The sequence below is a fragment of the Sorex fumeus genome, unplaced genomic scaffold, assembly GCF_029834395.1.
Source record: "Sorex fumeus unplaced genomic scaffold, SorFum_2.1 ptg000003l, whole genome shotgun sequence".
NCBI classification, from domain to species: domain Eukaryota; kingdom Metazoa; phylum Chordata; class Mammalia; order Eulipotyphla; family Soricidae; genus Sorex; species Sorex fumeus.
The window spans coordinates 53552031-53566354 of NW_026606060.1; the positions used below are offsets into that span (position 1 = coordinate 53552031).

At 43.2% G+C, this 14324-nt stretch overlaps 1 protein-coding gene across 6 annotated transcripts in view; it reads left to right on the forward strand.

Annotated features, from left to right (window-relative positions):
* The first annotated feature begins 602 nt into the window (after positions 1 to 602).
* The window catches only part of RIC8B (RIC8 guanine nucleotide exchange factor B), a 128388-nt gene continuing 114666 nt past the window's right edge, over positions 603 to 14324 (forward strand). For all 6 annotated transcript variants that reach the window (XR_008793145.1, XM_056118730.1, XM_056118766.1 and 3 more), the window contains exons 1-3: positions 603 to 646; positions 695 to 863; positions 9843 to 9890. Coding sequence is in view for 5 of the 6 variants with exons in the window: in XM_056118730.1 (XP_055974705.1) it covers positions 780 to 863; positions 9843 to 9890 (132 nt within the window). In the remaining variant the exon portion in view is untranslated. The remainder of the gene's footprint in view (positions 647 to 694; positions 864 to 9842; positions 9891 to 14324) is intronic.

Below are 14324 nucleotides of genomic sequence, written 5' to 3' on the forward strand. Positions count from 1 at the left end.
CGGCAGCAGCAGCAGCAGCCGCGGCTGCAGCAGCGCCGCCAACGCGCTGACCCTCCCCCTAACGGTCTCGGAGCCGCTGGCCTCAGGCGGCCGCCAGCCTCCCGCTTCCGGCCGCCGCCGGACCACACTTCCCAGCATGCCGCGGGCGGGAAGTCGGCTCCCGCGGGAGGACTACGACTCCCGGCAGGCCGCGCGGCCCGCCCGTAAGGGAGAGGGCAGCGCGGAGCGCGCCCGGTGCACGCCGGGAAGCGTAGTCCGTCCCGCGGCCGGCGCTTCAGAGAGGGGCAGCTTAGAGCCGGGCTCGCTCTCGTCAGCTGAGGAGAATGATTCAGAGCGGAGGGTCCGGGGCGCACAGTCGGGTCTGCGAGCGCCCCCGGAACGGGGCGGACGCCTCCGTGCGGGCGGGAGAGGCCGGGGCGCCGGCCGCGCCCCGGGCCTGACCCCGCCTCGGGCCCTCGCCAGGCCTGGTCTCCCGCGCCCCGGGGCCTTGTCGGGGGCGGCCTCGAGGCGCCGGTTGCTGGGGGAGCGGTGACGTTGCGGGGTGAAAGTTGAGGGGCGGTGACGTCGGGGCCTCCCGGGCGGAGGCTGGCGGGTTGGGAGGCAGGAGGGAGGGAGGGAAGGAGGGAAGGAAGGAAGCTGGGAAGCCGCGAGCGAGCGAGCGAGGGAGCGAACGAGCGAGCGGGCGGGCGGGCGGGCGAGCGAGCGGGGGCGCGAGGCGTTTACCTGGAGGCAGCGGCTGGGGCGCGCAGCGCGGCCGCGGCTCCCCCGCACCTGCGGCCATGGATGAGGAGCGCGCCCTCTACATCGTCCGGGCCGGCGAGGCAGCGGCTATCGAGCGGGTCCTGCGGGAGTACAGCGAGAAGGTAAGAGAGCCCCGGCCCCCCCCACCCCCCACCCCAAGCACCCCACCCCGGGCGCGCGCGCGATCGCGCCCCCCGGGCCGCCCGCCGGGCTGGCACTTGGCACCCGCCTCCGCCCCCCACCCCCGCCGCCCTCCCGCCCCTCATTCCGGGGATGCGCGTGGCTCTTCCCACCCCCCCTCCCCCTGAAAAAAACGTTTCCGGCTTGGGCATGCGTGGTGGTGCCCCCCAGCCTTTTTTTTTTTTTGGTAACCCCCTCCCGCGGTGCATCCTGCATCCCCCTCCACACCTCCACCCCTTCCACCCCGCCCCCGCGCGGGCGCCCACTCCTCGGCTCCCGGCCCCCCGCGGGCTGTCTCTGCCCTCCCCGGCAGCGGCGGCGGCGTGCAGGCACACCCCCGGAATCCCCGGTTGCGGGTGCGCCACGCGCCCCGCTGCGGGATGCACGGATGCATGGATGCCCGCCCCGCCGGGGGTCCGGAGGTGGGGAGGGGGTGTTGTCTCACCTGTCGAGTGTGGCCCGGGCGAGATTGCGCGGCTCCACGACATCCAAGGCAGCCCCTGGCTGGCACCGCGCACGCGGGTCCGCCACGACGGCAGCGCTCTCGCCCCCACCCCCTCCGCCATGGACCCCCAACCCCCCGGCACGGGCGCTGCTCTGCTCGGGGCTCACCTGCTTCCCAGGCTGGTTCTAAGCCGAGGTGGGGTGGGGGTGGTGGGGGAGCCGCTCCTGCTGCCCCATTTTAGAGATGAGCAAACGGAGGCACACGGCAGCCCTGCCAAGGTCACTGGCGAGTTGTGTTCTGAGTAGGGGGACGCGGGAACTGCCCGCTGACCCCCCCCCCACCCCCCGCCGACGAACGCCTTGCAGCATCTTCGCAGCACCCCCCCCTTCACCCCCCATCCCTCATCTCTTTTCATCTTGACAGCAGCCCCTGGGAGGGTGTTTTGGTTTTTGGGTTTTTGGGGTTTTTTTTTTAAATCAAAGAGTTTGGCCATGCGGAATCTCCTTTTCATTAAGTAACTTGCCCAAGGTCATACTTGTGAGTGGGAATTCCAACCTGGGTCTTCAAACGACCCATTCATTGTGCGTTCCTCTTGACAGCTCTGCAGTTGGAAAAAAAAAAAAAGAGTACCTGTCTGGAAGTCACTTCTCTGAATCTCCCTTCTAGAACCCTAGGCTCTCTGTTCCTTTTCCTTCTAGGAATTTGACATGCTCCTTTCAAGAGGTAGTAGCCACCTCCTAACTCCTTCATCTAGATTGGAATAATAGATCATTATTCAGAAACCAACACCGAGTCACACTCTAGGCCTAACATCTCTCTGTCTCTGTCTCTGTCTCTGTCTCTCTCTCGGTTTTATTTCTTTCCATTCATTGTTTCCCCTTCTATGCCCACCACTGCGCATTCATATATTTTGGAGCTGCCAGGAAGCTCTGCTTGTCCTAGGAGGAGAAGACTCCAAAATAAGACATCTTCGCTCCTGTTTAATCCTCATGCCAGTCCTCTGAGTGATATTCCTCAAAGTGGTATTCCTCATCTCACAAATGATAACGTTTAGAATAATGTCCATGATCTGCACCACCATCGAGAGATGGGGCTGAGATTTGAACCTAGGTGGTCTGACTACTCTTTGGGAAGATGCATGGATTCGTTTCTGTTCATACTTTAGCTCCTTCACTCAACTGATAATGTTCTATGGGTACATAGGCACCTAATTGAGAAATTGATTTAATACATTGGTGTGCATTATTATGGAGAGTATTAGCATCTACCGTGATTTATAACTTTTCGGAAAAAGATGTGAGGCAGATTTGCAAAAGACAGAAATACTACCAAAAACCTGGTCTTTGGGTGAAATCAATTAATGACCATCTAGCACTTACTATATGCCAGATAGCCATCAATAAATAGGAGCTTTGCATCTTGTCACCTCCATCTCTAATTCTCCTTCCCTTCTTGGTAAAACTGAATTAGGACTCGAAATTGCCTTCCTCCAGTTCATCTCTTCCTCTCATTGACCTTCCCCCAGGTTGGTTTTTTCTTAGCATTCTTGGCCAAGTGCAGTCAGAGCTTAAGTTTGGGACATGTCCAGCTCCCCTTCCACATGGGGAATGTTTTTAATATTGTAATTCCCAATATATGTTAAGAGATGGTGTTCCTGAAGTGTTTGGGAGTATTCTGAAACACTTGAAATTTGGGCCCTAACCCTGAGAATGCTCAGGCTTCATGTGTACCAGACCACCCATGTTAAGTAAAGAACATTTGTGTTTATAGTGAGACTGATTATAGCGGAGCTAGGGTAAAAGAGATAGCTGAATTTTATGTTGGCAGTGGGGCATTACCCCTCTAGGAAAGAGGGTTTAGGAACAGAGGAACAGGAAGGGGCAGTAATGACCACAGTGACTGAGTCTAAGCATGGAGAGGTGGAATTAAAAAACATGGAGTCTACAGCTCTAACAGAGTAGCTGGATACCATGGGACTCATCTTCCTTATGGGAAAAACAGATTCGAGAAATGTTCAGCGTATGGAATGATAATGAAGCATTGAGTCTTGGTTAGACTTAACCAGGAAAAGAAATGAATGACATAGAGAATGATTGGTTCACTGTGGTGGGGAAGGTTCTCTTCTGCAACCTTATTTCTCAGACAGGTCCAATTCTTAGAAAGAAGGTATTCAAATAGAGTGAGAAGGTGGAATTTGTAGTCAAATGAACCTGGGTTCAAATGGGTCATCTAGTAACTTCATGATTATGGATGTGATTTTCAAGTCTTTGAGGATCAGTTTCTTTATCTGTAAGGAACAGATCAGATACTTATCTTCTAAGTTACTGTGAGATTTAAATGAAATGTAGTGCTGGATACTGGGTAGTGTACTCAGAAGGCATTTACTTAGATAACGTTTATAATAGTCAAGGTGCTCGAGTCTTGTGGCCAGAGCACAGGCTGTAAACTGGATTCTGATCCTCACTTAACCTTCTGTGAGGTCTAGGACAAGTTATTTAACTTTGTTGTGTTTCATTTTCCTCATTTGCCAAACAGGAATAATAATAGTGCCAATAGCAACATGGATTTGTTGTCAAGATTAAATGAGATGTATATGTAAAGCTCTCAGAACAGTGTTTACCACTGAGGAAAAAATCATGTGTTTTAGTTTTGTTTATGGTTTTGGTTTTTGAAGTGGAGGTTTTGAACCATACCTGAAAGTGCTTGGATCCTGCTCCTAGCTCTGTACTTGGGGGAGTCACTCCTAGTGGTGCTCAAGAGACCACACTGCCCAGGGAATCAAGCCAAGGTTAGCTACACACGAGAAAAGACCCTTCATCCCTGTACTATCTCTACAGCCTGTAGCTGTTAATTTTGAACCAAAAAGGACAGAAATTAAGCCTGTGGCACTGTTTAAAGCCTGAATGCCTGTGGCACCTAAGCTGTTGACGTAGCCCAATAAAACATTTTGGAATATGCTCCATTTCTTCTTTTGCCTTGATAGTTACTGTTCTTCTGTTGGGTAGCAAAATACATTCTACCATGTTTAGAGCGTAGTTCCCTGTATGACTCTGGGTAACTATGTCGAAGTTGTGCTGTGTTGCAGAAACTTTCATTTCCAGCTTTGCTTTTTTCATTCTCTGTCCCTTGGTAGATCTGTGGATCCCATAGAAATGGAAAGTTGTCTGTTTCACAAGGACATAATGCGAGTTTCCCTGTACAGAAAAGTATTGTCCTGTCCTGTCCTCCCGTTGTTCATTGATTTGCTCAAGCAGGCCCAGTAACGTCTCCATTGTGAGACTTCTTGTTACTTTGTTTGGCATATTGAATACTCTCGGTTAGCTTGCCAGGCTAAACAAAAAAACAAAAAGGAGTACCCCACCTGAACATAGCCTAACCTGTCCCTGTGTCTCTCCAGAGCTACCAGGTATGGCGCATGTAGCCTTTGAGTCCTCTGGCCATGTTGGTCTGCACTCTACCAGGAGTGGCCCCAATAAAAAATAAGTAATATCAGAATTTTCTTCACTCTTTTCAATTCACCTCTTAACATTTTTGAGTATCTGCTTTGTACTAGAGCACAGCGGGTAGGGCATTTGCCTTGCACGCGGCTGAACTGGGTTTGAGTCCTTTGTCCTTCTCGGAGAGCCCGGCAAGCTACCGAGAGTATCCTTCCTGCATGGCAGAGCATAAAGCTCCCATTGGCGTATTCGATATGCCAAACACAGTAACAACAAGTCTCACAATGGAGACGTTACTGGTACCTGCTCGAGCAGGTCAATGCTACAGTTCTACAGTACGATGTACTATGTATTACTCTGAATGCTTTTCACTTGTCATCACGCATAATCTTATGTGAAAACTTTCAGAAGAAACTGGATGTGCTTTTGTGTGTGGAGGGGGAGTGGCTGGGGAGGGGGTACTTCATTATGAAACTGATTTTCATAATGACAGACTGACTGTGGGGTCAAGAAAACCAAGTTAGAAAGTGACATTCTTGTCTTAGATTCCCAAGATCACAGTTGCCTTTATCCTGTCAGAAGTAAGCTCTTTTTAGGAGTACTGTAGTGTACATCTCCTTTGGCGACTACAAAACCCTGATCATCTCCGCTATAGTTACAGAATGAGCTATTAATTATGGCAAATATATATTATCCTAGCTAGCTGTCCAAGCTTTCTTTTTCCCTCCTTCCGGGCCTGTTATGTATTTAGTAGAGGTTGGTTGCCATTGCTATAATCAACAACAAATAGTCATCAAAGGCCCTGAAGTACATGCTAGTACCACAGTTGCTTGAATCATGGCTATTTAGACTAGAAGGAAACTCAAAAATAATTGAATCCAACCTCCTCAGTTAATAGGTAAAGACACTGAGACCTAGAGTTATCAACCATGATGATAGTCGGAGAGATGGTTTGGCAGCCACAGGTGCCATCTGGGCATATTATTTCCCTATAATAGGCTCCAGCAGGCTTCCACTTTGGAATTATAGCTGGTTAATGGTCAATGAAAGGTAAAAGTTATGTAATATTACAGATAAAACGGTAGGTCTCCAGGAGTAGTCCTCAGAGGAGATGAAAATTATACTAATAGCAATATTGTCCTTTATGTGGTGGAAGAATCTGATTGATAGGACCTAATATTAGGACAGTTCTCAAAAACAGAGCCTCCACATTTCATAGGGTATATATCTATTTTGTATATATCTATTTTGGACTGTGAAAGAACATTTTACTTTCCACTTGGAGTTTGGACTCTCATTCCACAGGCCTTTGAAGAGGTGTGTTTAGTGGGTTGTTCTTTTGTTATACCTTGTTCTTCTTTCCACAGTGAGTTAGATTATCTCAGTTACTGGTGTTTAGTTCCAGAAATAAACCCTGTTCATGAAACAGTACATGTATATACCTACCTCTTTTTGGTTAATTCTCATGTATTGATACTTTTCTTTGAGGATTCATTTGAAATAATACCTATTTTTTTTTCCCCTTTATTGTATTTTATTTTTTTAATACCTAGTTTTTAACAGACCAGTATTTGGCCAGATGCCACATCACAGGCCACACAGTAATACCACCAGTGACCCTTTACTGAACACCGGCTATATGCAGGGTGCTGTCCATAAAGATAAGAAAGCTAGTGAGCAGTAAAACTGAGTACTTGATCAAGTTGAATACTTGACCAAAGTCACACACTTAATAAGTAATTTCAGACTCTTTGCTACCGAGAGTATTCGATATGCCAAACACAGTAACAACAAAGTCTCCAATGGAGACGTTACTGGGCCTGCTCGAGCAAATCGACGATCAACGGGAGGGCCTTTACCTTTACCTTGTATAGCATTACATACCAGTATATTTTCTTTCTTTAGTTGTTTTGTTTGGTGGTGGGTTTTTGGGGGGGGCGGGGGGGGGTTGGTTTAGTTTTGTTGCTGTTGTTGTTGTTGTTGTTGTTACCAGGGACTGGGGGAAAGAGAGGAGTGGGGAGTTAGTGTAGTTTTGTTGCTGTTATTGTTTTGTGGTGCCAGGGACCAAACCCAGGGCCTCCTGCATTCTGCCACTAAGCTACATCCCAGCCCTATGTATTTTCTAACTAAATTCAGCTGTGATGGATGAGTGATAATTAAGAACTAGAGCACTTTCCTTGTTTGTGACCAATCCCAGTTTGATTGCCAGCACCACTTGGGCCCTCGAACCACTGCTGAAAGTGAACCCCCAAGCACAGAACTGGAAGTAGCCCCCAAGCAATGAAAAGTATGGTCCAAATCCCACCCTGCTAAGACAATTCCGCCCTCATGGAAAGGGAGATAATTTAGAGGACCAGCGCGCGTACTCTTTATGCTGGAATCCCAGGTTCTATCCCTGACTCTAGATGGTCCCCTTGGGTGCTGGTGGGACCAACATCTGAGCTCTAGTGTTGGGAATAGCCCCCAAGTATGCGGGGGTTTGGCACAGAAATCCAAAGGGGGGCAAATGTAGTCCTTATGCTAGTTAGAAAAGGCTTTTGAAAGCTTTTCTTTCAATGTTGCAGTTTTATGACAGAATCAAGCTTGCATTTAAACATCAAGAAAAAAAATTAGCCTGAGATAGTTATAAGTTATCACCTTAAAAAAATTAATTCTGCAGGGACACTTTGAAACGTATTTTTCTATCTTTCAAGGGTCTTTTTTCAAGAGTTTCTTTTACTGTCCCTTTTGCCATAAATGTCAAAAAAAGATTATCATGGCATCCAGATTACTTATAGAATTAATATTTCACATATAATGAAGAAACAAAATTTTCTGGTTCCTAAGTATAGTTCTTTTCATTTGTGTTGGACCCTTCCTAAGCTTCAGTTTTCAACCTTAGTTTGATATCTGGCACTGCTTCATCTTTTATCTGATGTTAGTCTCACTGACTTCATGTCTATAAAATTCTAAGTTACAGCCTTCAGGTTTCCAACTTGTTCTTTCTTCCTTCCCTTAGTTTTTTCTTTTAATTAGTTTGTCTTTTATTTTTAAATTTTCTCTTTTAATTATAAAAATGTTATTCCAGCAATGAGTTTTGTCATAGAAATAACCAGAAATAATACCATTCTATTTTAGTTGCTTTTATTTTTTTACACTCAGATTTTGAATACATGCAAATATTTACATAGGTACTGTCATCATAAATATATAATTCAATGTTTTACTATTTTTGATGCTGTCATAAGTAATTTCCCTTGTTGAAGAGCTTTTTGGTCATCTTATAGCAGAAAGAAAAAAAAAATCATATCTGATGGATGCATCCACAACAGTTGGTAAATTTTGTTGAATATTCAGGTTTTTCCTCTTTTTCATTCTATTAAGTAAATGCTACAGTGAATATGCTTACAAACATGATCTCTCATTCTGGATGACTTCTTTAGGATAAATTCCTTGGAGTAGAAATTCTGGGTCAAAGGGTATGAATATTTTTATAGTTTCTAATATGTGTTGCTAAATCACTTTCCCTTTTAAGTTTGTGTCATTTTATACTGCTGCCAGCAACATCACTCTGGGAATATTAATTCCTGTATCTCAGAGAGCTTTATGTCCTTAGTCTTGCGCTCTTCAGATTTGGCCTTTAAAGTAGTGTCCAAAATACTCTTCCAGAATGCTCTACTCTTCAACCAAAGACTCTTTTATAGTCTTTGGTTGCCTAGCTGCCAGTATAGGTATACATTTTAAAATTCTAACCCTTTCCTCCTAATTTCATCCATTTTCATTGTTTTGCCAACCATATTTGAGGCAGCCTCTCTTAGCTTTCTTCAAAGGACCTTTTCTATCTAACCTTTTAAGTCTTCCCTCTGACCACCTCTTATGTTCAGGGCTGTGTTTCAGTTCCATCTCATTTAGTTTCCAAAATTGCTTCTTTTAGAGTGGTCAATCACAACTACCTCTAATAGTGAGATATTTAGTACTTAGTGTACTTAATACCTGATAGATTTCGAGTCAATGTCAGTGTGGTAATGAAAGAAATACAGCAGAAAAGCAGAAAGATACTTAGTGAATTTTTTTTTAAAGGAGCAGAATTCCTGAGTATATGTTAATAAACTCAAGAATGAGAAATTCTTTAAATTTTGGGTGCTTTCACTTTTTCTGTGACAAGTCAGCTTAGTCTATACTCAATTTTATCTTTTAGGAGAAAAATACTGTGTTCAGCCAATCATTTCAGGAGAGTAATAACACTGTCTTTTCTTTCAGTTGTTGTTTACTCAGTATTGTTATCATTGTCTTTATAACTCTAATAATTCTAATATATGCTGAGTGTTTGCTTTGTACCGGGAACTGTGACCCGTTATGTGCCTTAGTACTATAAACTCTCATAGCAGCTCAGTGAATTAGGCAGACCCTCTTTTCACATGACAATTCCAAGTATAATTTGAAGTAATCGTTAGTAAGTGACCATGATCCTTATCCTCATTCAGCTTTCTTTCTAAAATGCAATTATAACAAGTCTTCTCTACCTACAGTTCTCTGATGTTACTTACTACATAAGAAAAAGAAAATAAACTCCTCAGCGCAGTTGGAAGGGTCCTTCAAATCTCTGAACAATCCATCTTTCTATTTTGATCTTTTTCCTCTCCTCTTGTTGTCTAACATTTGTTCTGTTTTTTTCCTGATACAACTGTTCACTTCACACCATTTCCACATTTGAGTCTTTGTTTCTATCTCTGGACTGCTTTCTGTTTACCTCCTGATAAACCCCTCTTCATTTCTCAAGGTTTGTCTCAGATGCTCTATACTTTACACAAAACATTCTAGATCTCCCTGGGCTCAGTTAGTGACTTGGTACCATGTTGTCCTTGGTACCGTGTTGTTTTGGTATATATTTCTCCTGTAGTTTTTTTTTTTACACTGCTTCTTGATTATTTGCTTATGTGCCTTTTCTCTTAAATAACAATATTAAGTTATGTTATAGGAAGGCATAATTTTTACAAAGACATTCAGAATTTTAGATCTGTATATTTAAAATAACATTGTTTCCCTTTTTTCCCATTCAGCATAGGGCTACTTTCAAATTTGAGTCAACTGATGAAGATAAACGAAAGGTAAGTTTTGTTAACTCTGTGTGTGTGTGTGTGTGTGTGCGCGTATGTGTGTGTTTTTCATGCATTTTCTAAGAGGCAGACTTGTTTTCATCCTATGGTTGTTGATTAGCTTTAGTTTTCCTTCAGTTTGTGTATTAGAAAAAATTCTGAGAAGAAAGGTAAGTTCCAGATTTAGTGTGGGTTTTACACAACTCCCTTCTCCATAGGACTATTACACTCCTATGGAGAAGGGAGTAAAAAAGAGAGTGTAAAAAAAGTGAAACTTAGTTCTTCGATCTTGACTCATCTCCAGAGATTGACTTTGGTTGGTGGCAGGACTGTAGACTGCCCAAAATGGAATATTATAAAGCTTGGCTTTATAATCAAGTTGGCTCTGGGTTGCCTTTTGGGAAAGCAGCCATTCAGTTGGGAAAGCATTCATGCTATTGCCCCTTGACCAAATCCTGTTCTCTGTTTGCAGTATATATGTTGTTTGACTGTTGTTTAGGTCCTTGTCTAGGTGATTTCATGGGCATAGTGAAAATGAAGTTGAGAGTCACCAAATAGGTTACTACTACAAGAGAGGCTTTGTCAGAGGTTTGACCTTGTAGTACTGAGTTTGCCTGTTGGGGGTGTGTATATTTGTTTTACTTAGTTGATTAGAGCACGATGCTAAAGGAGCAGCTCACCAGTTCTGCCTATGCTGGGCCCCATATGTCTTTCCTTGACTGTATATACGTCAAGACCAGGTAAAAGAACATGATCAAATCAGAGTAAACCTGTCACAACTTCTGGAGAAATAACTTGAATTAGTGCTTTACTGGTAGTTTTTTATTTTATTTTATTTGTCTATTTATTTTTGCTTTTTCGGTCATACCTGGCAATGCTCAGGGGTTGCTTCTGGTTCATGCACTCAGGAATTACTCCTAGCGGTGCTTGGGGGACAGTATGGGATGCTGGGAATCGAACCTGTGTCAGCCATGTTGGCTGCGTACAAGGCAAATGCCCTACCCGCTGTGCTATCGCTCCAGCCCATCTGGTAGTTTTTTATAAGCTTTAAAATTATTCCTTCATTTCCTCTTGATCTTCACATCTGGTGTCTATATTGTGCTCATTTTGCTTAAGATTTCTTCAATCCATTCTTCCTTTAATACTGTCCTATTTCAGTTTATTTGAATTACTGTACCAAGTTTCTTATTCTTTCTTTTTCCAGTTAGTTGCTCTCTAGTTCATCATCTGTTAAGTCTAAAAGAGTAAGACAATAATCTGATTGTGTCACTCCCGGTCTTAAAATCCTTGAGTGTTTTCTTTCCTTATGTAGAAAAAGGAAATGTATAAATATAGAAGAAAGTTTTGACTTCTTAACATAATAAACTAGATGCTCAGTGATCTCATCTCTGTCTAGTTTTGCAACTTATTGTTTCTCTAGCTAGTATTTTAGGGCTGGAGCGATAGCACAGTGGGTAGGGCGTCTGCCTTGCACGCAGCCAACATGGCCGACCCGAGTTCGATTCCTCCGCCCCTCTCGGAGAGCCCGGCAAGCTACCGAGAGTATTCGATATGCCAGACACAGTAACAACAAAGTCTCCAATGGAGACGTTACTGGGCCCGCTCGAGCAAATCGACGATCAACGGGAGGGCCTTTACTTACTTACTTACTTTAGCTAGTATTTTATGCCTTAGTAATAGGAAATGTTTCCAGTAACACATGCATCCTTCCTCTCTCTTACTTCTTGTCTTTGCACGTTATTTTCTACCTTCAATGCTCCACCTCTCTTCTATACCATTACCATTTGGATAATTGCTATTGAGCTCAGGAGCACCTCCTTTAGAAAGTTGCTTGTGGCACTCCTGTTCTGGTGAATTACCCCATTTTAGTATTGCCACTAACTATGTAAGTCTCTAGCTCTGTGCTTATACATCGTTTCATAATTATGTATCTGGTGTTGTTTTATATATATATATATATATACATATATATATACAAACACACACATATGTGTGTATATGTATATATATTCTGTAGTACCCAGCACACAGTTGCCACTGAAAACATATCCAGTAAATGACTGATGTGATGTACACTGAGGGGCAGAAACTTAGCTGATTTTGTTTTGGATTTGAATAATATATACTAGACTGGAATACTTGGACGAGCAGGTTTTTTTAACCAGGGATATGCAATTTTCAAGATAAGTCTGCTCATGTCTATTCTTTTATCTACTGAGTCAGAATTTGGAGGGTGGAATTCTGGCAAATTAATTTTTATGAATAATCTTCAGGAAATAAATGCTCATACATTTGATCTTAGTGCAAAATAGTAGAGTCCCTCTTGCACAGAAACTGGCACATCTACCAAAATTACAAATGCAGTTTGAAGGCTTGTTCATCAAGCCTGTGCTCTCCCTCAAACACCTCTCTTGCCTGCTTGTCTTCCATGTTTCTTGGCTTGCCTGTTTTCGCTCTAGAGAAGCCTGTATTCTCGCTTGAACATGTTCTTTCTCTCTCCCCCCTCATACGTCTCTTAATAAGTTTCAATAAAAACCTTGCTTCACACACACAAAAAGCATTTTTCACTTTGCCTGCTTATTAAGCAGAGGCGTTGTATGTAGTAGCAAAATTTAATAAATGGGAGTCCAGAAGTTAGGAAATTTGAAAATATTTTTGAGCACTTCTACATATTGGAACGTAGTACTACAATTAGAGAGTTAGAGGGAAAAAGAGACTGACTGATATGCTGGTGAGAAAATTAATTGGGGGAAAAAGTGCTAAAAAAGGACTTTTTTTGCATACTTGGGAGATATGTATAGACTAGAAAGGCAGCTACTGTTGTATAGTTTAGCTAAAAGAACCTTCTGCATCTTTAGATTCATAATGTCTTAGAAATATGGCACTAGAATTTTTGTTAGTGCTTTTATCTGATGAAAATGTATACATCAAGACATATATTCCATATAACTTTCAGTAGAGGGAAAAAGTTTTTCCATGCAGCTATTATAAGCATATTGATTTCCTATAGGGTAATAGCAAAACCCAACATTTTCAAAGTATTGTCTTGTACTGCCTTTTAGATAATTGGAGAACTAACTACTGTGCTGGTATTATTTTTCCACCATAGTGTAAATTTCTGCTTCCTGGAGATCTAACATAAACAAATGTCACTAGGGACCTAGCTGTGTAATCTTCATTAATGGAAAAAACATTGGCAAACAAATCCATTTTGGTCTCCAAGGGTTAAAGCCATTAGTGACTCTTTCATGGTTAATACCTAAAACAACTTTGAAATCAGAGCTATTGAACTGCTCCAAAGGATTTACATCCCAGTAGCTTTTCAAGTTCACTTCTAGTGTAAGATGACACAGATTATTAGGTATATCTCCATATTAAAACCAGTCTGAATAAGAGGAACTAAAATTACAGTCCAATTTGTTTTGCTTCTCTTGTTTTCTTTTTCTCTTTTCTAAACAAGTCTCTGGAGTCTTCTGCTAGCAGTTCATTGGTAGTATCAGCATTAGTTTGAATGTATTGCTCATGCCATCTCTCTGAAAAGAAAACAATGCCTTTTTATCTGTTTCTTTTTGTTTTGGGGTCATACCTGGCAAGTAAGCTCAGGGCTTACTCCTGGATCTGCGCTCAGATATCACACTTGGTGGGGCTTGGGGGTCCATATGTGGTGCCAGGGATCAAACACAGGTAGGCCACTCGGCAACCTACTGTACTATCATTCTGATCCCCGCAATACTTTTCTTATTAAAAGCTATGTAACAAGTTGTAAGGGAATAATTCCTTTAAAAAATTAATCTTGGGGGACTGGAGAGATAGCACAGTGGGTAGGGCGTTTGCCTTGCTCGCGGCCGACCTGAGTTCGATTCCCAGCATCCCGTATGGTCCCCTGAGCACCGCCAGGGAGTAACTCCTGAGTGCAGAGCCAGGAGTAACCCCTGTGCATCGCCAGGTGTGACCCAAAAAGCAAAAAAAAAAAAAATTAATCTTGGTTATACTTGACTTTTAAAGAGATGATTATAAATTATTCTTAGGGTTAATTCCTAACTTGTAGCATTTTGCATTTTCACAAAGATTTACATCACTGCAGCCATGCTGTATGTTGAAAATACTACCATTCCTAGTTTATGGATAAGAAAACAAACTCTCAGGGCCAAAGTACAAAGGGTAGGGTTCTTGCCTTGCACTCAGCTGATCGAGGTTTGATACGTGGTACCCCATATATTTCCCCTGAGCCTGCCAGGAGTGATGATTTGAGCACTGATGGGTGTGGCCCCAAAACTAAAAAAACAAAGTCTCACATTAATGATAAATTTTTAACACTTACTTTACTTGTAAGTGATAGTACCTAAAAAAAAACAACAATAGATTTTCAGTTAGATGCAGCTCCTTGACTAAGTGTCATAGCTCCCACTCATTACCACTTGAGATATATTTCAGAAGGTTTGGAAT